Source organism: Arachis hypogaea, chromosome 9 (genome assembly GCF_003086295.3).
Source record: "Arachis hypogaea cultivar Tifrunner chromosome 9, arahy.Tifrunner.gnm2.J5K5, whole genome shotgun sequence".
Taxonomy (NCBI): Eukaryota; Viridiplantae; Streptophyta; class Magnoliopsida; order Fabales; family Fabaceae; genus Arachis; species Arachis hypogaea.
The window spans coordinates 98425415-98451245 of record NC_092044.1 but is presented as its reverse complement, the minus strand read 5'-3'; the positions used below and the strand labels follow the sequence as shown (position 1 = coordinate 98451245).

Genomic DNA, 25831 nt, shown 5'->3' with positions numbered 1-25831 from the left:
GAATGCCTTTGTCTTTGCTCCTGCTCATAAGAAAGAGAAGAGAACAAGAAAGTGTGGAATCCTCTATGTCACAGTACAGAGATTCCTTTAGGTGTCAGAGGAAAAGAAGAGTAGAAGACAGAAGTGGAAAATTCGAACTTAACAGAGAAAATGGAGTTCGAATTTTGCATTAAGGGATAGTGTTAGTCCATAAATAGAAGGATGTGAGAAGGAGGGAAGTTATTTTCGAAAATTAAGTGAAAAATTTAAAACATTTTTGAAAAACACTACTTAATTTTCGAAAATGAAAAAGGAAAAGAAATCAAGTGATTTTTGAAAAAGGTTTTGAAATTAGAAATCAGAAAGATTTGATTGAAAACTATTTTGGAAAAGATGTTGTTAGGAAGATATAATTTGAAAAACATTGTAAAAAGATTTGATTTGAAAATTAAAAACTTGACTAACAAGAAAAGATATGATTCAAACATTAAACCTTTCTCAACAGAAAAGGCAACATACTTGAAATGTTGAATCAAATCATTAATTGGTAGCAAGTATCTTTAAAAATGGAAAGAAATTGATTTTGAAAAAGATTTGATTGAAAAAATTGATTTGAAAAAGATTTGATTTTGAAAAGATTTTGAAAACTTAGAAAAAATTTGATTTGAAAACAAAATCTTCCCTTCTAGCCATCCTGGCGTTAAACGCCCAGAATGGTATCCATTCTGGCGTTTAACGCCCAAAATGCTACCCTTTTGGGCGTTAAACACCCAACCAGGTACCCTGGCTGGCGTTTAAACGCCAGTCTGTCCTTCTTCACTGGGCGTTTTGAACGCCCAGCTTTTTCTGTGCAATTCCTCTGCTGTATGTTCTGAATCTTCAATTCTCTGTATTATTGACTTGAAAAGACACAAATTAAAAATATTTTTGGATTTTTAATAATAAGGACAAACCAAAATGCAACAAGAATCAAATAACAATGCATGCAAGACACCAAACTTAGCAGTTTGTATACTACTGACACTAACAAAATGAAAATGCAAATGAGACACACTAGATACTCAAGTCAATAGAATTCAAAGATCAGATCAAGCAAATCATCAAGAACATCTTGAAGATCAATAAGACATATGAATGCATGCAATTGACACCAAACTTATGATGAGACTAGACTCAAACAAGAAATATTTTTGGATTTTATGATTTTGTAAAATTTTTTTGTGTTTTTCGAAAATTAAGTGGAAAAAGGTATCAAAATTCTTAATGAGAATTCCAGGAATCAGTGCAATGCTAGTCTAAGACTCCGGTCCAGGAATTAGACATGGCTTCACAGCCAGCCAAGCTCTCAAAGAAAGCTTCGGTCCAAAACACTAGACATGGCCAAAGGCCAGCCAAGCCTTAGCAGATCACTGCTCCAAAAGCAAGATTGATGAAAAATCAACAAGCTCTTGTGATGATAAGTTGAAACCTCGGTCCAATGAGATTAGACATGGCTTCTCAGCCAGCCAGATTTCAACAAATCATCATGAAACTCTAGAATTCATCTTCAAGAATTTCGAAAAAAAATAAATACCTAATCTAAGCAACAAGATGAACCGTCAGTTGTCCAGCCTGAACAATCCCGGGCAATAACACCAAGAACTTGATGTTGTTGCTGGATCTTGGCACTGATGTTACCAAAAGCTTGCTCAAAACTTGAACAATCCCCGGCAACGGCGCCAAAAACTTGGTGCTGTTGCCGGCTTTTGGCACTGATGTTACCGGATCAAAAGCTTGCTCAAAACTTGAACAATCCCCGGCAACGGCGCCAAAAACTTGGTGCGCGAAATTGTGAACAATACTTTTTCACAACTCTCATAATCCCCGGTAATGGCTCCAAAAACGTGGTAGCTCAGTACCATGGCATTACACAACTTCGCACAACTAACCAGCAAGTGCACTGGGTCGTCCAAGTAATAAACCTTACGTGAGTAAGGGTCGATCCCACGGAGATTGTTAGTATTGAAGCAAGCTATGGTCATCTTGTAAATCTTAGTCAGGCAAACTCAAATGGATATAGTGATGAACGAAAATAACACAAAGGTAAAGATAGAGATACTTATGTAATTCATTGATAGGAACTTCAGATAAGCGTATGAAGATGCCTTCCCTTCCGTCTCTCTGCTTTCCTACTGCCTTCATCCAATTCTTCTTACTCCTTTCCATGGCAAGCTCGTGTAGGGTTTCACTGTTGTCAGCATCTACCTCCCATCCTCGCAGTGAAAACTAATGCTCATACACTCTGTCACAGTGCGGCTAATCACCGGTTTGGTTCCCTCCCCTACCGGAATAGAATCACTCTTTTGCGTCTGTCACTAACGCCCAGTAGGTTACAGGTTTGAAGCATGTCACAGTCATTCAATCATTGAATCCTACTCAGAATACCACAGACAAGGTTTAGACCTTCCGGATTCTCTTGAATGCCGCCATCAGGTCCTGCCTATACCACGAAGACTCTGATCTCACGGAATGGTTGGCTCGTTTGTCAGGCGAGCACTCGGTTGTCAGGCGATCAACCATGCATCGTGCAATCAGGAATCCAAGAGATATTCACCAAGCCTCAAATGCTTGTAGAACAAGAGTGGTTGTCAGTCACTTTGTTCATGAGTGAGAATGGTGATGGGCGTCAATCATCACCTTCATCAAGTTGAAGAACAAGTGATATCTTGGAATAAGAACAAGCGGAATTGAATGGAAGAACAATAGTAATTGCATTAATACTCGAGGTAGAGCAGAGCTCCACACCTTAATCTATGGTGTGTAGAAGCTCCACCGTTGAAAATACATAAGCATAAGGTCTAGGCATGGCCGAATGGCCAGCCTCCCAATGATCTAAGATAGCATAAAAATGAAGATAGCTACCCCAGTCTTCTTTTACAATAGTAAAAGGTCCTACTTATAAGAACTAGTAGCCTAAGGTGTACAGAAATGAGTAAATGACATAAAAATCCTCTTCAGGGCCCACTTGGTGTGTGCTTGGGCTGAGCAATGAAGCAAATTTCGTGTAGAGACTCTTCTTGGAGTTAAACGCCAGCTTTGGTGCCAGTTTGGGCGTTTAACTCCCATTTGGGTGCCAGTTCCAGCGTTTAACGCTGGGATTTCTTGAGGTGACTTTGAACGCCGGTTTGGGCCATCAAATCTTGGGCAATGTATGGACTATCATATATTTCTGGAAAGCCCAGGATGTCTACTTTCCAACGCCATTAAGAGCGCGCCAATTGGGCTTCTGTAGCTCCAAAAAATCCACTTCGAGTGCAGAGAGGTCAGAATCCAACAGCATCTGCAGTCCTTTTTGGTCTCTGAATCAGATTTTTGCTCAGGTCCCTCAATTTCAGCCAGAAAATACCTGAAATCACAGAAAAACACACAAACTCATAGTGAAGTCCAGAAAAGTGAATTTTAACTAAAAACTAATAAAAATATACTAAAAACTAACTATATCATACTAAAAACATACTAAAAACAATGCCAAAAAGTATACAAATTATCCGCTCATCAGCGTGCTAGTACGATCTCTCTCACGTCCCCGACCGGGTCTACGAGGCGCCATCTGGTTCCTATACACACCAAACAATCGATATCAAGTTGATCAGTCTCAATATCGGAAGTATAGTACTTCAAAGTACCAAAGGTACACTCATGGACTTCATGCTAGATGTATTAGTTAGATACCCTAACTAGCACAGGCACAAACTCAGAGTATGCATTGAAGCATAAGCAGTTCCATTCCTCAGGCTCACGAGGACGAACTGCTCTGATACCATAATGTAACACCCTAATATTCAAATCCTTATGCTCGAGTCATAAGTCAATGATATTACGATGGTACGACTCTCAGGTGGATTTTTAATATATAAATATAGGTAATTTCGAAAGGAATATTAGTCGAGAAGCCTGAAAAGAGTAGAAATAAAATCGCGTAGACGTATCACTCACGTTTCGACAACGAAAAGATAAAACGTGAAGGCGAAAGCAATGTACGGACAAGGCATAAAGGAGATTAAGAGATAGATAACAGATAGATATATATAACATAAGTAAATAGCCACTAGTCGCGACCCGTGAAGTTTAGGCCGGCTAGGATACAGTATGAAAGTAGTTGACAACAGTACATCCTAATCTCTCCCAAAGGAAACATAAGAGCCTCTATAGGCAAGTTCCAAAAGAGTTCAACACATAATATAATCTTTTCAAATCAAAGGTGGAGAGATTCTAAGCAAAACACAAAGTAGAGAAAATAAATATCTTCGCCGTCTCTCAGACGAACCGCAGCTCACTTCTGAGCACCTGAACCTGTATCTAAAAAATAAGAGATATATACGGAATGAGAACCCCGGGCCCATGGGTTCCCAGTACGGTAAAAGTGCCAAATAAATACAATGCACTACAATAAAAACTCACTAAGCATCCTAAACTCCTTTTCACCAAGTATCCAGCCTAGATTCTCACTAATCCATAAATAGGCATCTGTCGTAAGGGGATACTAAATCTAGTTCATGTTACACATGTTTCCCAACTCGCTGATTCTTCCACGAATCAGACTCAGAATCATAAGCAAAACCATCACCAGTTGTTCTGCCTCAGTAACTCTATATCAATACATCATACCCTCGCCTGGAGCTAGTGAAATCACATCACTGCGTATACCCAGGGGGCTCAAATTATCTCATTCAAAAATCATCATCATAATGCAATTGCATTATCAATTCATCTCATCAAGAATAGCCCCCAACATCCACCGACACCAACATGAGGGATCTCTCAGTTGTACAAACACAAGCAATACAGACAAGTAATACACAAATAAGGTACAAGTAGAACAAGTAGCACATAATCAGGTAACATAGCATATATGATATAGAAATCCAAAACAAATAGGCAAACCCAAACAATTCAAACATATGCAAATGATGTATGCCTGCCCTATGGCTGATGATATCATCTGTCGGTTATATAGCCAACCCGACATGTCCTGATAGCTAACCATTGGACAGAAACACCCCTTGCGGAGCAAGTAAGTTGAGCTACAACCCCCTTGCTACTACCCGCACAACCCAGAGCCAGTGGAACAACCACTACTGCGGCTACTACCCAGGTGGGTGCTTAAAAGCTCAACCTGGAGTGAGTGGATTCACCACTACTGCCGCTACTACCCAGGCGTCACAATCTCTGACCTGGAGCAAGTGGGACGAACCACAACCCTTGCTACTGCCCAGGTATCTTAAGCATTAACCCGGAGCAAGCGGGACGAACCACAACCCTTGCTACTGCCCAGGTATCTCAAACATATATTCATTCAATCTCAATTCATATTATCAATCCTCATTGTTATCAAATCTCAAACATTAACCTGGAGCAAGTGGGATAGACCCCAACCCTTAATACTACCCAGGTATCAGAGTTACATTCATTTAAAACTCCATAATCAACTCATTTATCATAAACATCATTTTCCGTCTCATACCCGGAGCAAGTGGACAACGCCACTGCCTACTACCCGGGGTTACACATCACATTTCAACATTTTCCATTATTATCCATTTAACACATTCATTCATTAATCATATATGCATTTATACTCAGCCATAATCAATAATGGCTTTGCCGTGACCCGGCAATAACTCAGCCATCCGGCTCATGGTCTAATCAAGAACCAGCCATTTATCAATAAATATAGCCCTTCGGCTCATGGCATACACGGTACTCCCACCGTCATCCTCCATATCTCATATAATCATCGTTGATCATCATTGATCATAACTTTTCCCCTTGCTTCACTCGCAAGTTACCACATCCCCTAGCTCCTTTCTCATTGCTAGGCATATCATAATGATTTAATACATAAGGGGTGAGATCGGAGGCTTAGAAGTATGAGATTTGGCTTTTAATACTCAAAAATCAACTTTGGGATGAAAACAGGGCCACGCGTACGCGTACTCCACGCGCACGCGTGGATGGCCACAAAGCTCATCGACGCGTATGCGTCATACACGCGGATGCGCGGATTTGAAACATAGCCAGACGACGCGTACGCGTCAGCCACGCGTACGAGTGGGTGCATTTGCGCCCCAGGCACAAAACTGACACAACTCTGGCACAACTCTCGGGAAAATGGCTGGGCATTGGGTGCAGCGCATCAACGCGCACGCGCACACCACGCGCACGCGTGGATGGTGCCTTCTCGGAGAACGACGCGTACGCGCCAAGTGCGCCTACGCGTGGAGGGTTATTCTGCTAAAAAATTTCTAAGTTAAAAGCTGCAGAATTCACAGATTCAACCCCCAATCTTCCGACGGACATAACTTTCTCATTTTAAATCGTTTTTCACCCGTTCTTCAAACGGCATAGACATCCCGGATCCAATTTCATTTCTAAACAGATTTGGCACAAAACAGAGATCCGTAGTCCAAGTTATGTCCCGTCAAAGCATGTCCAAAAACCATATTTTTCATATAAAACCACAAAGTGCCATTTTCAAAACAAGCCATTTTCAACTCTTTTCAAAATTAACCAAAACATGCCAATTTCAACCCTTTTTGAAACCAATTAAAATATACCAAAATCAACATCAAGCCTCCTCAACTCATGCATTAACACTTTACCACGATTCACAAAACCGCCATATAACCATCTTTACCCATTTCAAGCAAATGGCTAAATTACAAACATATCAACATGTCATACATCCTTCCTCATCTCAATTTCCAACAATACTATTTCCAATCAACCATCATTATACATAATCAATATCATAATCACTATCACGTGGTTTCACCCACAAATCAACCTTAATCATTCCTCAAGCATATATCACAATATATATACCTCTCATGCATCATCATACCATCAAGACATCAATAATCATAATCACATATATGACCACATAATATTTCTCAACCCAAAACCAAACATACCTCATCTACATAATTTTACCTTTCAACTCCTCAAACCTTATTATTCAACAATCAACCCAATCATTCGCATATTCATTATATGAAATTCATCCAATCACTTATGTCATCATACAATGCACACATCAACTTACCTCCCTTACCTCTTTCTGGCCTCCGGCCCAAAATTTACGGCCTCCGGCCCAATTTCACAATTTAAATGCATAAACCACAAATTAATACTCATTACCCAATACATCAAATTTTCAATACACCAAGCATACAAGGCCACACAATTCTCAACCCAATCATCAATTCACATTACATACCAACTATGTATATTAGCATCAACCATTTACACAATCCAAACTTAATCCTAGGGGCATTTAGCCTAGGAATTCTCATCACACCACATGGTACTTAAATGAAGCTTAAACCATACCTCTTGTAGCCAAATCAATTGAGCCTCTTCTTTGGAAGTCTCCACCAACCTTAGCCCCAAGCCTCACCAAAGCTCCTCAAGCAACACCAATCTCCCAATTGTGCACCAAAACCATCAAATACACTAACATAACCAATATCACATACATACAACAACCTAGGGCTCATAAAAATGACAAATCACAAGGTTTTGAGCACTTCTTACCTCATCCCATATGAAGTAGGGATAGAACTCACTTAGAATCTATGTTGGAGTATCCCTAAACACCCAAAATCACAAGATTTCAACACTAACTTCCCAAAAACGTGTAACAGTGGGAAGTTTCGAAAATTGGGCAGAGAAGAATGGAATACTCACCACAAAACTTAGATAGAAATGTAGAGGATGAGAAGAGTGATGCGTGGCCGCAAATGGCTCGTCAATCGGAGCTCCGTAGCTCAAGTTATGGTAATTTGAAGATCAAAGAGAGTTAGCTGAAATGCTCATAACTAATGTTTATATATGTTGGGTCTTGGGCCCACTTAGGCCCAGTTCACTTATTTTTGTCCGTTGGCCCAATTTTGGACCAAAACCTTTAAGATTAGCGCTCTAAATCGCACTTCAAATATTTCTACCTTCCCTAATTATAATTCCTCATTTCTTAATCTTATTTACTCATAATCAATTTTCTCAGCTGCAGTACCAGACAGATCTCAGCCAGTGCTTCCGGTCAAAATTCTACTGCGCGCTTTTACGCAGAAAACTGTGTTTTCTAACTCGGAAAAATTCACTGAATCCAAATATCATATTTAAATCATCAAATTCTAATTGCCAAATCTTCCAATCATATTCGCTCCTATTTAACTTATTATTTAACTAATTTCAGTTAGACCGGGTATTACAATGACAGGAGGGACACATATCTCTATATTTTCAGAAATGTTAAGGTAGATTCTTTGGGACATCTTTGCCTAATCTAGTCGAATCTTTGGCTATATTTATATAACAAATCGAGGATAGCCATCATGATCTAGTAAATATTCTTAAACAATAGATGGCTACAGTATTAAATTTCATGTTAGAAAATAACAATGTCAGAATAGAGTAAGTTTCTCCACAAGTCGATGATATTGCAGGAGTAATTAATCAACCTTTAGTTCAATCTTTTGGGGGAGTTCATATTAATAATCCTCCTCTCATGTTGAATAGAGGAGACGATTCAAATAGGGTATTGAACAAAGCTAGAGCAAACAATGATGCTCATGTTTATAGTAAAAATATAACTCAAGTTGTCAAGCAAATCTTGAATAGAGCAAGATTAAACATTCGGATAACAAATCAACCTTATTTTATATCCCCTTTCCTAAATTATATTTTATAGGCTGAACTCCCCAAGAGAGTCAAAACTCCTAAATCTCTTACAAAGTTTACGAGAAAAAGTGGAAAATCGGTTGTAGAGCACATTGCTCGATATTCAATCGAAATAGGCGAGTTGGCCAATAATAAATATTTGAAAATGAGATATTTTTCTCTTCACTAACAAAGAATAATTTTACCTAGTTTTCAAATTTACAACTTAATTCGGTCCATAGTTGGGTTTAATTGGAAAGAATTTTTCATGATCAATTCTTTAGGAGAAAAATGAAGGTAACTTTGTCCAACTTATTCATAGTGAAGAGAGAAAAGGCTGAGTCAATCGATGACTATTTTATCCGGTTCAAGAATATGAGAAACAAATATTTCACACCTATTTCTAAACCTAAGATAGTCCAAATGGTTAAGGCTTGGTTTCAATATTCGAAAGAAATTGGTAAATCAACATTCCTCGACTTAGCTTAGTTGGCTGATAAAGTCCAGTAAATTAAAAAATTGAATAAAGAAAAAGATGAATTAGAGTCGAATAAAAGAAAATCCTTTTTCAACAAAAATGTTAACTACGTTCATTGCATTAGTGAGAAAGAGTCAAACATTGAATCTGCTTTTGCTGCAAAATTTAAAAACGAGCCTCCTTATGTGTGTCAATCTCTTAATCCGGCAAAAAATAAGACTCCTTTATCAGGAGAAAAAAATTATTCTTTTGACCTAACAAAAGGTGAACAGATCTTTGATATGTTGTTAAGAGATAAACAACTTGTGCTCCCTGAAGAAAAAGCAATGCCATCTATTTTTGAAATTAGGATTAAAAAGTTTTACAAATTTTATCAAGCTTCTGGATATTATACTAACAATTGTGTTCATTTTAAGGACTTGATACAAAAGGCTATTGACAAAGGTTGACTTAAGTTTGCTAATAAGCCTAAAATGAAGGTGGATCTCGATTCCTTTCAAGTCACATCAAATTTCACTGAAACCGAAAAAGTGGTATTTATAATTAACATGGCTTTTGTCGAACCTATAAAGAACGATGAGCAATTCGAGCTGGACATGTTCCTAGGGGATGTTTTGAAAATTAGACTAAGGCCCAAAAAAGAGAAGGTTCAAGACGAAGAGTGGTTATAAAAGGTAATGGCTGAGGAAGGCCTCGACACAATTTTGTAGAAAGAGCTCTCTTCATTCCAAGACCTATGCTCCAAACGCAAAATGATGAGGCTGATATACAAGTGCCATATCTTGAATTGCACAGAGAAAGTAAATCACCTCATAAGTAGGAATAGAAAGGAGACAATGTGTCGAAAGAATCGAAGGAGATATTGGCTATCAAGTCGATCCCCAAAGAAAAAGAAGAAGAAGAGCCGCTGATAAAAAACTTTGACTCTGGTCTTCAGGATGATCTAGATGTGATGTTTGGAGAAAGATGTTTTGGGTATGTTGCCACGGTTTCTGTTCTCCCTTTCGATTTCCAGGCAATCTTGAAGGATCTTGGAATTGTCTTGAAGGAGACTGTGATGATATAATTCCAGGTGACGAATACCGATTTGTCGAAAATGACATGATTAAGGAGGGGTTATTTGAAAGGCTTGATGATATCACCAAAGGTCATCTTTGACCATTTCATATTAAGGCAATAGTTGAAGGGATGGTGATTAATCGCATCTTGATCGATGGAGGAGTAGCAATGAATTTGTTACCCAAAAGTATGTTCCCATTATTCTAAAAAAATAGTCAAGGATTTGATTAAGAAAAATCTTGCTATTATTGGATTTAATGGTAAGTCAATAACAGCCCTAGGAATGATCCCACTCAGGGTTAAAGTAAGAAATATTAAACGACCAACAATGTTTATAGTGGTACCTATGGTGTGTGAAAAATATGTGAGAGAACAGTTAAGGTTTCAGAGATGTTTATTTTTCTGAATTTATATTTCTTGCCAACTATTTTAATCATGCAAGATTCAATTCATGACAAACTGTAATTAACTAAACCCTAATTTTTTAGTGATATAGTCTCCTCTAACCTAATCAACCGCCAATTCCTTGGTCACTTAAAATATATTAGAGGGTTAAGTTCAATTCTAGTTTATTAGCCATAAAAATCCTAATTATCCAAATATAAGAAGAATATATATCACGTATCCCGTTAAGTCCAAGCAAGTAGTGATTTAGAAGGAATTTACTTTCAAACTAGTATTCAGGTGAGATAACTTTCCCAAGAATCAACAAGAATTCATATAGAACAATAGTTATTTTCTAATACACTTAAATTCATAAGGTGAAGAATGAAAGTAATCCTTGAATTTAAATCAATACAGTAATTAAAATAGAGTGACAATAGTATTAATCTATAGAATAAACAGAGCTTCTTCATAAAATTGGTTTTAAAAACTAGCGTTCAAAGGTGTGTGAAAACTAGAATGAGGGAGAAGAGAAGAAAGAAAATCCGGAAGGCTAAATCTTTTTCCTTTTATATCTAACCTAATTTGATTTAAAAATAAAATAAAATAATAGCTACTAAAGCCCAAAAGATTGTGTTTGGGAATAAAAATAACTAAAACAAAATAAAATACAATAAATATAACCTAAATCTAACTAATGACGCCTCTTCATAAAATTGGATCCGCGCTACTAGAGCTAAACGCTAGAATTAGCATTTAGCATCCCTCGAGGCAGTGAGCTTCCAATCTTTGCTGTCTTCCTGGCGCTAAACGCCAGGCTTGGCGTATAGCGCTTCTCGAGGCAGTGAGCTCATACACATTACGAGGCACCTGGCTCTAAACGCTAAGTCGTGGCATTTAGTGCCGTGATGCCAGAAGAGAAGTATAAACTATTATATTGTTGGAAAGTTTTGGAAGTTGACTTTCTAATGCCACCAGAACTACATCAATTGAACCTCTGTAACTCAAGTTATGCTCGTTGGAGTGCGAGGAGGTCAAGGTTGACAGCATCCACTTTCTTCCTTTTTTTCTGTACGAACTTGTCAAACTCACCCGAATCTTTTCTGAAATTAATAAAACCACAGTACGGCTCAGAGTATCATCCAAGTAAGCTTCAAACACTAAAATCTAAATAAAACTCAATAAATTTATTTTTAAAATAATAAGAAGATATAGAAAATATGCTCACGCATCAACCTACCAAGGCAACTTTCAACATGCTTTTGGGAACATATTGGATCTATGATGTATGGGCAATTCCCTCGACTTTGCATCAGAAATTGGTGCTATGGGACAAGGATGAAAGGATTGAAGAAATTGAAACTGGTTATATCCCCTGCTATGTCGAACAAATGAATGTCAACTTCAAAAAATATCATACCAGTGTTCGACCACTGCATATTGATATGAGCATCTTTGACCTTACTCTCATCAAAGGTTGCTATGTAGGGACCCATGATATCAAATTGGTCCCGAAGGCCAAGGAAGACTTGGCCATTATATCCACTTAAATGGATATATCGAGCCAATGGGCTCGACTTTTATCCTACATGGCTAAGAAGAAAGAGTATTTGCTTTTATTGAGGGTATTTGCTTTCCACAGACTCAGCTTTTCTTCCACCTTATCAATCACTGGTTTTCACGTCTTAACTAGTCTCGAATTTGCTTCCAGAGAGATGCCAAGGTACCGGACTGGTAAAAAGGCCTCCTTACATCCCAGCAAAAGGCACATCTTACGCGCCCAACGCTGATCACAATTAACCGGAATGAAACTGGACTTCTCAAAATTAATACTCAACCCAGACATCATCTCGAAGCAGTGCAGTAGACGCTTGTAATTTCTGATAGTCTTTTCCTTTGGAGGATAGAAAAGTATAGTATCATCCGTGAACTACAAGTACAACAACTCAATGTTATCTCGTCCAACAAGCAGCAAAGAGATGCACGCATTCCTCACTGCCTCCCCGATCATTCTATGAAGAACATCAACAACAAGTACAAACAGAAAGAGAGATAAATAATCTCCTTGTCGTAAACCCCTTTCCATTTTGAAGGGCTTAGAGGGGGACCCATTTATAAGAACCGACATAGACACAGAGCAGACACACTCCTTGATCCACCCCTGCCACCTATGGCCAAAGCCCATCTTCTGCAAGACTATATCCACAAAACTCTATTTGACCCTATCATAAGCCTTTTGAAAATCCAGCTTAATTATCGCTGAGATCCTTTTTCTTGACTTTAGCCACTGCACAGTTTCATAGGCTATCAAAGCCCCATCATGAATTTTCCTGACTTGCACAAAAGCACTCTGAGTCTCACCTACTAAACCTGGCATCACATTCTGTATCCTTCAAACCAACACCTTAGATATGACCTTATACACACAACCCACCATACTGATCGACCGAAGGTCATTTATTTCTGTAGCTCCAACAAATTTTGGCGCCAATGCCACCCAAGTGGCATTTGAATTCCTAGGTAGCATAGCTGACTGGAAGAACCCCAACACTGCTTTAGTGAATTCCCTCCCAACTTCTACCCAGCACTTCTTAATAAAATTCATGTTATACCCATCACTTCCTGGCGCTTTTGTTGACTCACAATCCCACACTACATTCTTTATTTCTTCAGTAGTTGGCATCAATTCCAGCTCTGTTGCCTCTTCCTCATTTATCCGCCTTACCAGCCCATCTCGAAAACCTATATTATGTAAGATCTCCTTATGGTACAAGTCCTTATAAAAATCTCTTATAGCAACCTTAATCTAGGAATGATTCCTCACAATCTTCCATGGATCCCCAAAGCATCAATCCAATTGTTCCTCCTTCGAGCCGAGGCTAGATTGTGCAAGTATCTAGTATTTTTGTTCATCTTCTTAGCATGCCTGGATCGTGACATCTGCTTCCAATGTATCTCCTTTCTGATATACCATTTCTTACAAAAGCTCACAAGCACCTTTCTTTGTGCTTCCATTGTTCCATCATACACTCCATTGCTCACCATATCATCTACTATCCTGATCTCCTCTTCAAACTTTTTAATCCTCATGTCCAGATCTCCAAGATTTTTTCTATGCCATCTGCCTAGCAGAATCATCATAGCATTCAATTTGTCCATGAATTGAACCTCCCCTATGCTCCTCCACTCCTCCTTCACCATACTCAGAAAACCATCATGAGTAAACCATAAATCCAAACTCTGAAAAGGCCTCGGACCCCCTCCTAACCTTGTTACAACCATAATCATTAGACAATGGTCTGACAATCCTCTTGGTCATCCTCGTAACCTTGTTTCAGGAAACTCTTCTAACCACTCCAAACTAACCAGAACTTTATCGATACGACTACATGACTGGCCCCTGAACCATGTGAACTGACGATCAGATAAAACTAGTTCCACTAGCTCCTTATCTTGAATCCTACTTGGTGCATGAAATGTGATCTCTAATAATGGCATTCAACTTGGTATGCACATTTATAACTCAGCACTTTCTTCACAACCTCGCACAACTAACCAGCAAGTGCACTGGGTCGTCCAAGTAATAAACCTTACGTGAGTAAGGGTCGATCCCACGGAGATTGTTGGTATGAAGCAAGCTATGGTCATCTTGAAATTCTCAGTTAGGCGGATAATATATGGTTATGGAGTTTTCGAATAATAATAATAAATAAACAGAAAATAAAGATAGAAATACTTATGTAAAACATTAGTGGAAATTTCAGATAGGCGTATGAAGATGCTGTGCTCCTTTTGAATATCTGCTTTCCTACTGCCTTCATCCAATCATTCCTACTCCTTTCCATGGTAAGCTGTATGTAGGGCATCACCGTTGTCAATGGCTACATCCCATCCTCTCAGTGAAAATGGTCCAAATGCTCTATCACAGCACGGCTAATCATCTGTCGGTTCTCGATCATGCCGGAATAGAATCCCTTGATTCTTTTGCATTTGTCATCACGCCCAAAAATCGCGAGTTTGAAGCTCGTCACAATCATTCAATCCCTGAATCCTACTCGGAATACCACAAACAAGGTTTAGACTTTCTGGATTCTCATGAATGCCACCATCAATTCTAGCTTATACCACGAAGATTCTGATTAAGGAATCTAAGAGATATGCGTTCGGTCTGAGGTAGAACGGAAGTGGTTGTCAGTCACACGATCATAGGTGAGAATGATAATGAGTGTCACAGATCATCACATTCGTCATGGTTAAGTGCAACGAATATCTTAGAATGGGGATAGACTGAATTGAATAGAAAATAGTAGTAATTTCATTAAAACTCGAGGTACAGCAGAGCTCCACACCCTTAATCTATGGTGTGTAGAAACTCCACCGCTGAAAATACATAAGTGATGGTGGTCCAGGCATGGCCGAATGGCCAGCCCCCAAAACGTGATCATAGGATCAAAAATACAATCCAGGATGTCTAATACAATAATAAAATGTCCTATTTATACTAGACTAGCTACTAGGGTTTACAGAAGTAAGTAATGGATGCAGAAATCCGCCTCCGGGGCCCACTTGGTGTGTGCTTGGGCTGAGCTTGAGCTTTACACATGCAGAGGCTTCTTTTGGAGTTGAACGCCAAGTTGTAACGTATTTTTGGCGTTCAACTCTGGTTCGTGACGTGTTTCTGGCGTTTGACTCCAGAATACAGCATGGAACTGGCGTTGAGCGCCAGTTTACGTCGTATAATCTTGAGTAAAGTATAAACTATTATATATTACTGGAAAGCTCTGGATGTCTACTTTCCAACGCCGTTGAGAGCGCGCCATTTGAAGTTCTGTAGCTCCAGAAAATCCATTTCGAGTACAGGGAGGTCAGAATCCAACAGAATCAGCAGTCCTTTGTCAGCCTTCTTATCAGAGTTTTGCTCAGGTCCCTCAATTTCAGCCAGAAAATACCTGAAATTGCAGAAAAACACACAAAATCATAGTAAAGTCCAGAAATGTGAATTTAGCATAAAAACTAATGAAAACATCCCTAAAAGTAGCTAGATCCTACTAAAAACTATCTAAAAACAATGCCAAAAAGCGTATAAATTATCCGCTCATCACTACTGCAGACACCGGCAGAGAAGAAGCCCCTTTTCTCTCTTCCACTTGAACAATATCGTTAAAATCTCCCATAAAACAAAAAGGTACTTCACATAATCCAGATAAGAAGCTCAACTCTTCCCACACAACCAGCTTTTCCTCCCTAACATGCTCACCACACACTAAACAGAAAGCACACCAAAAATTATTTTTTTAACAGCACTCCATCCACACATAACCATCTAGCTCCTTTATAACAGTTGCTTATGTTAAATACTGTTGTATCCCACATCAACAACAGTCTGCCAGAAGCACCTTCCACTCCCACAAACTCCCAACCCACTACGGCATTACCCCACAGTTGCACGACATCAAATTTCGTCACAACCTTTTTTTTGTCTCTATCAAGCCTAACATATGCAAATTAAACTTCTTTCTAAAGTTCTTCACCATACTCAATTTTCTAATCCCCGCCAAGCCCCTAACATTTCAAGATGCAAAAATCATTTTAAAACAGTAGTACACACCTTTTTTCTATTTTTCGGACGACTTCTTCTAACTTTCTCTTTCTGTTTAGGCTGCTTTTTCTTCAGCGTTATTGCCTCATTCTGTGCCTGGAGAATCGCCATTATATCATCCTCCTCATTGTATTGCACGGCTCCAGATTCCACAGCTAGGTCCCAAGCCTTTCTATTTTCTTGCCTTTCTTAGCATTGCAGATCATCCTCCTCATTGTATATCATCCACTTCCTTAGCATTGCACCTTTTGCCTGCACCATACCCTTTCCACTGAACCTTCCCAACTGAGTCCCCCAACCTTATTCCAACCCCTACAGTATCACATCCCTATATCCCTTGCCACCTTTCATCAACCTCACCATATCCATCATGCCCAGGATGAGGTTCCCATCCATGGCTGCTCGCCACCATACCACCTTTGACCCGCTACCTATCCTCCACACCCAAGTCACCAGACACATTATTCCACCCCTCACTTCTATTCAGATCTGTTTCCGCAATAATGATCTTGCCCTCCCGGTGGTGCACGAAATTGTGATCTCTAACAATGGCGCTCAACTTGGTATGCGCGTTTATAACTCAGCACTTTCTTCACAACTTCACACAACTAACCAGCAAGTGCACTGGGTCGTCCAAGTAATAAACCTTACGTGAGTAAAGGTTGATCCCACGGAGATTGTTGGTATGAAGCAAGCTATGGTCATCTTGTAAATTTCAGTTAGGTGGATAATAAATGGTTATGGAATTTTCGAATAGTAATAATAAATAAACAAAAAATAAAGATAGAAATACTTATGTAAATCATTGGTGAGAATTTCAGATTAGTGTATGGAGATGCTTTGTCCCTATTGGATCTCTGCTTTCCTACTGCCTTCCTTCAATCCTTCTTACTCCTTTCCATGGAAAGCTGTATGTAGGGCATCACCGTTGTCAATGGTTACTTCCCATCCTCTCAGTGAAAAAGGTCCAAATGCTCTTGTCATAGCACGACTAATCATCTGTCGGTTCTCGATCATGTCGGAATAGAATCCATTGATTCTTTTGTGTTTGTCATCACGCCCAACAATCGCGAGTTTGAAGCTCGTCACAGCCATTCAATCCCTGAATCCTACTCGGAATACCACAGACAAGGTTTAGACTTTCCGGATTCTCATAAATGCCGCCAACAATTCTAACTTATACCACGAAGATTCTGATCAAGGAATCCAAGAGATATGCGTTCGGTCTAAGGTAGAACGGAAGTGGTTGTCAATCACGCATTCATAGGTGAGAATGATGATGAGTATCACGGGTCATCACATTCGTCATAGTAAAGTGCAACGAATATCTTAGAATAAGAATAAGCCGAATTGAATAGAAAATAGTAGTAATTGCATTAAAATTCGAGGTACAGCAGAGCTCCACACCCTTAATCTATGGTGTGTAGAAACTCCACCGTTGAAAATACATAAGTGATGGTGGTCCAGGCATGGCCAAACCTGTTGTTCGTCGCCACCAGTGATTACGTTCACACATCAACAAGCAAAGCGTCCAACGGCAACGGAATCAGACTCCCACTGCCAGCATGGTCCTTGCTTGACCTATCCCCTTCACTGTACAGCATCGAGCGACCCAGCCGCCTTCAACCCACCGCGTCACCTGGAGCAGCTCCTTCCTCTGAATTGAACATATCATGAGCTGTCTGTCTCCTCTTTACGTCGGAACAGTCTGTGCTGCCTTGGAGGTTCTCACCACTATCGGCCCTCGTCCTCCCATTTACCCAGTCTTCAGGTCTAACCCTGCAAGGCCTCCGCTCCAAGTTACTAGCAGCCTGGTCCATCAAATGCCCCCTCTCAATCCCAGCATGTGGGTCGCAGAGCTTTAGGCCCAAGTAGTTCTCCTTAGCCTTGGTTAGCATACTTTGGCCCCAAAACTATTAAGAACATAAGAGATCTCACTAGGACCCACACTCCTAAAATTACTAGTGACATCTACTTTAGCATCCACCCGCCCCCTAACAAAGTCCCACGACATAGTTCTATCTGAATCAGCATCTGCACCATTAGCTAGGGATCCCGCGATAGCAGCCTTTGTCATATTGAGACCGAAATCCTTGATTGTAGCCCTTACCATTTTAGAATTCAAAAATTCGTTACACCACTCATTCAAATCTTTCGAGGATATTACAACTCTATCCTTCATCTGTTCTTCCTCCCTTATCGTCCGCATCATCAACTCTGCTGCTGCATCCCAACTCTCCAGCTTCTCGTGACGACACAGGTATGGCTCCCAATAGCAAAACCTCCTCAATAATGATAAAATTACATGAATACTTATATCTAATAAATAAATATTATTTATGATGTTTGTTTTTTATTTCTTTTGTAGCCTCAACATTTCAAAAGTATTTAATAATATCCCAACTTTTAAACCAGCAAAAATAACAATAACGGCGTATATATATAACCCTCGGTATAGCCAAAATAATATTGAGGGTTTTTTGAAATTTTGAAACATAAATATGACAAAAAAATTACAAATAATATTAATACTCAAACCTTGAAGATAAAATAATGTTTTATACTTTAAAATATTATTAATTAATAAAATTATTCAATTATATATATTTAATTGGGTCTTAAATAATTATAAATTTTATTAATTACTTCTATTTTCCCATTAAATAATAGAAGTAATTAATGGAATGATGATTGTGTAGTCTGGTGGAGGATGATCAAGAAAAGGATTTTACATCAAAATTAAATAAAACTAAAAGGGTCTTTTGCGTCAAATTGTTATTATTGATCTGATGTGCTAATTTGCGATCATCATCATAATTAGCTCCTAGGGTGTTAGAATTTGCATATCTATTATCTACATGCTTGATCGTCCTTAATTGTTTTACTTCGGCATGAAAGATACACATCTCATTTGAATATTAAGTTATATTTTGTATTTGAATACATTAATTATTTTATAAGTAATTCTTTGTGTGTTTTGAAAAAAAAATGCTTCCTTTTTCTTTAAAGTAGTTCGATATATAATGTACTTTCAAAAAACACTAAATAATTTTCTTTTGGAAGTTTTAAATTTATAATAACATGAAAAGTTCTAATAAAAAATGAAAGAGACTTTTTCACTTAGCTTCTAAGAAGTTTCTCATAAAGAAAAATTATAAAAATAGAATACCACTGAAATAGCGTCCTAAAATAAAATGTAGAGTTAAAAATAAAAAGGGGGTGAAGTGACTAGTAGTGAGGTAGGGTATGGTGCCATGGGAGTGTGGGACAGAGGTAGAGCATGATTGACCATTGTCTATCGTCTATAATGTACGGATACACGATATAATATGAGATACGTCGACACGTAAATTTTAAAATTTTATAAGATACGAAAACACGCATACATATAAAATATAAAATATTTTTTAGATAAATCGTAATGATATTTTAATATTTTATTAATATTAAAATATAAATTAATTTTTTTAATTATTTTTAATATCTTATTTTAATTATATCAAATATTTAAAATTTTTTTATTTTAATAAATAATAATATATACTATATCTAAATTTATTTCAAGAATATATGTTAAGAATAAGACTGGATACGCTAACACATGATAGTATTTAGGTGTGTCTAAATGTGTTCGAAAAAGAATTTTTTACTTTTTATTAAGACACGATTAGACATAACACATACACGTGTCGAATAAGTGTCGGTAAATATTATGTCCAAAATATATCCAACACGCAGATACGACAACTTAACGAAATGTCCGGTTATAAAATGTTAACAATGGCCAAATTTAATTTGAAAGGATTTTTGAACAATTTAGTACTTGGGAGCTTGGAGGAAAACAATTGGGAGCCAAATTGTTAATTAGAAAGATTCGAAGACTACTAGGTTTCTCAATTTTCTTTCGGTTATACTTATACCATCAACGGAGTTTTCTTCATTTTCCTTTAATTTGCTAGCTCTTGTTTTTCTTTTCTTCTCCAACATGGAGATTAGTCTAGTCGCTTTTAACAATGTTAAATTGTTTTGGTTTTATCACATACAGTCCTTGTTTTGTGTTGTTCCTTTTTTATTTTATTTTTTTAAAAACTTTTAGTGCAAATTTAATATCTATTAAAAAAAATGGCCATTATGGTGTTTATAAATGTTTCTAAACAATATCAACAAAATTTTTAGCCCACGAGATAAAAATAACTACATAAATCGAATGACATTATTATATTCTGCTATAACACATCATATTTATAGCAAAATTGATTTACACATATATCTTTTTTGTTACTATTTTTCGTGTATGACATATTTAGGTCTCTTTATATTTTTCGTTATTTATCTATCGTTCATCTAATTTATTTCTTAATTAGATATTCAGCAGATTTTTGTTCTGCTTATATGTTAAAATTAACTAAAACGATATTTTATTATTTTTTTAATAATAAAAACTAGTTCAAATTTTTTATATATTATTATTTTTTATTCTATTCATATGTATTTGACTACTCATTCATCTAAGTATAATCTATATTGTTTAATACTAAATTTCATCTTGCTTACCACTTATTGCTGAACATTACGTTTTATATAACATAGTTAGTCTCATAACAATAATAAAATTTACTTTTAAGTTACAAAGGTATTTTTTCACATATAAAACTAAAGATATTATTCTCCTACTTTGACCGACTTATTTAAAGCCTATGATTTACTACATTTTTCTTTATTTTTCTATTATAAATATACACAAGATATTTAAATCTCTTTATTTATACTAGGATGCCTATATTCCATATTTCAAATTGCGTATTTAGATCGTCTCTATTGTTATCTTTAATTACTTCTTTTGTTATATTTGTCTACTAATTTATTTATCCTCATCTCTTAATAAAAAACGTAAAAGTAAAAATTTATGTTCATTTTATACTATATTTAAGTAGGAATAGCAATATATATTTCATTCGTGGATACTTAATTTGACTCTATTCAGACAAGTAGAATTGTTAATCCGATTCATAGCGGATAAAATAGAGTGTGAGTAGTATTTTTATACGGATTGAATAAGGTACGGGTTAAACTTCAATCCTATCCGATTAATCCGCACTATATATATATATATATATATATATATATTTTAAGTGGATATTGAATTAAAGATTTCTCATTAAATATAAAAAAATCTTTAGTCATTAAAAAAAATTATTAATTGATAATTTAATAATTTTTTTATATAAAAGTTAGTACTATTTTAAATTATTATCAAATTATATAATAATATTGCATCTTTTTTCTAATTCACAGGTAGATTTGGGTACTCACGAGTTAAGAGCGGATAGGATTAGCGTTGGAATATTGTCAACGCACAGATAAAATAGGATTAAATTTATATAAAAAATCTCAAACCGCAGATAGAATTAGGATTGACTCCAAACCATATACTACCATACCCATTATAACTCCTATATTTGAATACCAAAACAACCCTTACTCATTTAACATTATACTCAAACTATATAATAAGTTACTTATGGGTGACAACCTAATTAATTTTAGGACAATATCCTGTTTGATTCTTATCATGAAAATTCGATAATATTTTATATTAATTATCAAAAACCTAACAAAATCCTCTCTTTCGTATTCAAATTTGGAAATATATAAGTTTTATAAATGTGAAATAATTTAATTTCCATCATATGAATTACCTTTTGGGATTTAAACCTATTCAATTATAATATGATATTTGTGATCATCGAGTCCTACAAATTAAACTCAGTTCTATAATTTCTTATTGACACCATAAAAAAAAATTCAAGTGTATATATAATTGATAAATTTCATGAATTATATTATAGTAGTTTAGCCTAGTTCTTATAAAAGAAAAATAGTTTGGGAAAAGCAAGCTGAGGAAATTAAATGATGACGAATATCCATGTTTACAATAACAGGTGAAAATACAATATAGTTTACAAGGTTCAGAAATACATAATGGCAATGCTCACACATATATATAGTCTTTTGCAACGTTATGTTGGTATATATCGGGGCCCGAGAAAACGACGTCGTGCTCCCCACCCTGTCCACGCGCATGCGACCCCACCAACATCTCAAAATTAAAAACCCTAATTTTCGAGACACTCCTCCAAAAGCAGTGCATATATTGTTCCTTCTTCATTTCCCTTTTATTTACACTAATACCACCAACAACCAAATTCAACATTTCTAAAATAAATTTAAAATATAAATAGTATTTCTATCTTTTTAAAATTTTCAAAATATTTGTCTTATTTACATTATAATAATATTTAATTTTTTCTATATTATTTATTATCTCTAAATGAAGAATAATACATATAATATTAGTTATATAAACTAAACTTATTTTTAGTATATTTCTATAAAAAAAATTAATTAAAGAAATAAAACATGTGAGCTCCCTAAATGACAACACAGGTCTCATAGATTCACCAACAAAGAAAGAGATAAAGAGAACATATCATCTCTTCTCTCCTTTGTTGTTGTTGCGTCAAACTGTGTTTTTGTGCAGTGTTGCTTCTCTTTGTACTATATCTTATTGTTAGATAGTGTGTCTCTACTATTTTTACAATTCTATTCTATATGCTCTGTCTCATCCATCTCTCTTACTTCTCTTTCTCTCTCTCTCTTCTTCTCTCTCTCTCTCTCTTCTTCTGTTTGTGCCCTCGTATTCACTCTTTGTGCTTGATTCTCTGCCCAAAAAAAGGTTTAATTTCGCATCTGTTCCATCTTGTATCCACTCACAGAGACTCACTTCTATCTTCTCATGTATACTCAATATAAGTAACCCAAAAATATTATTATAAACAAATCAAAAGAGAAAAGGGGAAAAGAAGGGAAAAAAAAAAAAAAGAAAGGTAGAGCACTTCATGATCGTTTGATCTTGAATTAATCCCTATTATTATTTTACCTATTCTAAGCAATTAGCCCTTAGCTTTCATACCCTTTACTTGATTCCCTTAGAATCGTTGAATCTAATTCTCTCTTCTCAGAACCTCTCATAATTCCTCAGCTTAGCTTTACTCTCTCTTCTGATTGAGTAAGAGAATCATGTGTGGTTGATTATTAGGTCTTAATTTAGATAGAAGAAAAAGCTAGAGCTTAGCTTGCCCTTTGTTTCTTATTACGATGAGAATTGAAGCTGCTTGGGTTTGACTTTTGCTTTTCCCTTCATGTTCTTCACATAGAAGTGAAAGAAGATAATCTTGCAGCAGTGTGAACTGGTGTGGTAGTTGTTGATCATCATAGAAAAAAAACCTAGCTAGAAAGCTGGCTAATCCTTGGTGGACCGGAACCCAGGTGGGGTTATCTGGGGTTGACCCAGGAAACCATTCACCTGGCTTAAGCAGCAAGGGGCACACCGACAGAGCCCCCACAGTTGAAGATGAAGATAATAGGGATAACGGATCAGATGAACCAAGAGAAGGTGCAGTCGAAGTTGGAACCCGAAGACCCAGAGGTAGGCCTCCGGGTTCCAAGAACAAGCCTAAACCACCCATCTTCGTCACAAGGGATAGCCCCAATGCCCTCCGGAGCCACGTCATGGAGATAGCAGGTGGTGCTGACGTGGCGGAGAGCGTCGCGCAGTTCGCCAGGAGGCGACAACGCGGAGTTTGTGTGCTCAGTGGGAGTGGATCGGTTGCCAATGTTACCATCCGACAACCTACGGCGCCAGGCGCGGTAGTCCTTCATGGAAGGTTCGAGATCTTATCTTTAACAGGAGCGTTTTTACCTGGCCCTGCCCCTCCTGGGTCCACGGGTTTAACCGTGTACCTGGCCGGCGGACAAGGTCAGGTTATTGGAGGGAGTGTTGTTGGGTCACTCGTGGCTGTTGGGCCTGTTATGGTCATTGCGGCCACATTTGCTAATGCTACCTATGAGAGGCTCCCACTTGATGAGGAAGATGAAGGGCCTAGCGGTGGTGGTGGTGGTAGCAGTGGTGGTACTGGAGGAGGTGCAGGTGGTGGTGGATCTCCACCACCACAGCCTCTTCCAGGGATCGGAGGTAGTGGAGGCCATCATTCGCTACACGCCGGTGGTGGCCTTCCCGATCCAACATCACTCCCTTTGTATAACATGCCACCTAATTTGATGCCTAATGGAGGGCAGGTAGGGCATGAGGCTTATCCTTGGCCTCATGGACGACCACCTTATTGAATTGGATTATAATTTGTGATGAATTGAAGGAGAGAAGCTAAGGTGTTAGAGATGTGTGATCAAATCAAGGTTACCTTCAAATGATTTCGTTGTTCGTCTCTTTTCTTGTTTCTAGCTTGAAGACTTTGTTTGAAGGATAGGAATTAATGGGCAAAGATTTGAAAGGTTAGAGTACTAATTATATATAGTTGTGAAGAACTGGGAGATGGAGGCAAGTAATGTTTATTTTATCAATGTATATGGATCATGAAGCTTCTTTTTTTTCTACCCTATCTTTAGTTTCTGTGTTTTGGAATAAAAAAGATGATCATGGGCATCTTTTTTAAATATATTTATGAATAATTTAGTAGGTATTTTCATAACTCCAACTCCTTTTACTTCCTTTTATAAATCTCTTTGGATGCACATTTAACTTTGTTTATTTGAATTTCTTTATTATTTTATTTTGATTTATATTATTTTATGGATAGATGCACTTCGTATGCCTTTAGTTTAAATAAATGATGGGGCATCAAATGATTAGACTTATAACACATGAAGATTGGTGTATATATGTTTAGACTTTGGAGGAAATAAAGAATCATCATCATACATATGGGATTATGGTAAGTTTCTTTAACTTGTTTCCAGTCTTATATATTACACACTCTAAATAACTATTGGGTAGATATTACTTTGAACATCATCAGGTATTTTTCTTTCACCTAGCCTTGTAATAATTCTTGTCATACTTTCTATAATTACTGAGATCATCATGGTTAGGGTTTAATTTGTTGTGTGTAAATTAACACCAAGTACCAAGAACTTGTGAATCTGGAATTTTGGTCGTGTAAAATGTTCAGTTAGTACAGTGAATAAGGCTTCTTTTATTTATCAGTTATACATATATATTTGTTTGTTTATATTATTTAGTCCAAATTGCTGCTTTCTGCGCAGAAATCTGGGAATATGATGAGTTCCTTCTTGTAGATCTTCCCCACTTGTTTGCATTATTATTAATAAAGTGGTTCCTCCTAAATATAATAATATATCTTATTTTTATATCATACTTTAATTTATTAAATGAATTTACTAGATCCATTTTTATAACCATTTAACTATATAGTATAATCATATGAATAATAGGGCAGTGTAATGGTAGTGCTCGATTAGATGTTATACTATATATAAATCTTTTTAACACCGTCATATAGGCACATATATACATGTTATTGTAAGAGGAATCTTCTTATTAGATGAAGCTCATCAAGACAAAACATTAATATATATATATATATATATATATATATATATATATATATATATTTGAATGTAGAAGTTGTATAGTAATAATGTGATATTAACGTTTTGCTTTTGGAATGTTAAAATTAAAGGAGTTCAACACATTTCATTGATTTGCTTCATGAATTTTTGTTTCGGAAAAGAAACTAAATTGAATTAAAGAA

The 25831-nt window shown here is 36.8% G+C and overlaps 1 protein-coding gene across 1 annotated transcript; it reads left to right on the top strand.

Annotated features, from left to right (window-relative positions):
* Positions 1 to 22637: 22637 nt before the first annotated feature.
* LOC112711306 (AT-hook motif nuclear-localized protein 20) lies at positions 22638 to 24748 on the top strand. The gene has a single exon (XM_025763931.3). The coding sequence runs from the start codon at positions 23772 to 23774 to the stop codon at positions 24384 to 24386; it is 615 nt and encodes a 204-aa protein (XP_025619716.1). The 5' UTR covers positions 22638 to 23771; the 3' UTR covers positions 24387 to 24748.
* The last annotated feature ends 1083 nt before the right edge of the window (positions 24749 to 25831 follow it).

Excerpts from the sequence above, each read along its gene's own strand:
- LOC112711306 (XM_025763931.3), top strand. The coding sequence starts at position 23,772 with ATGGAGATAGCAGGTGGTGCTGACGTGGCGGAGAGCGTCGCGCAGTTC.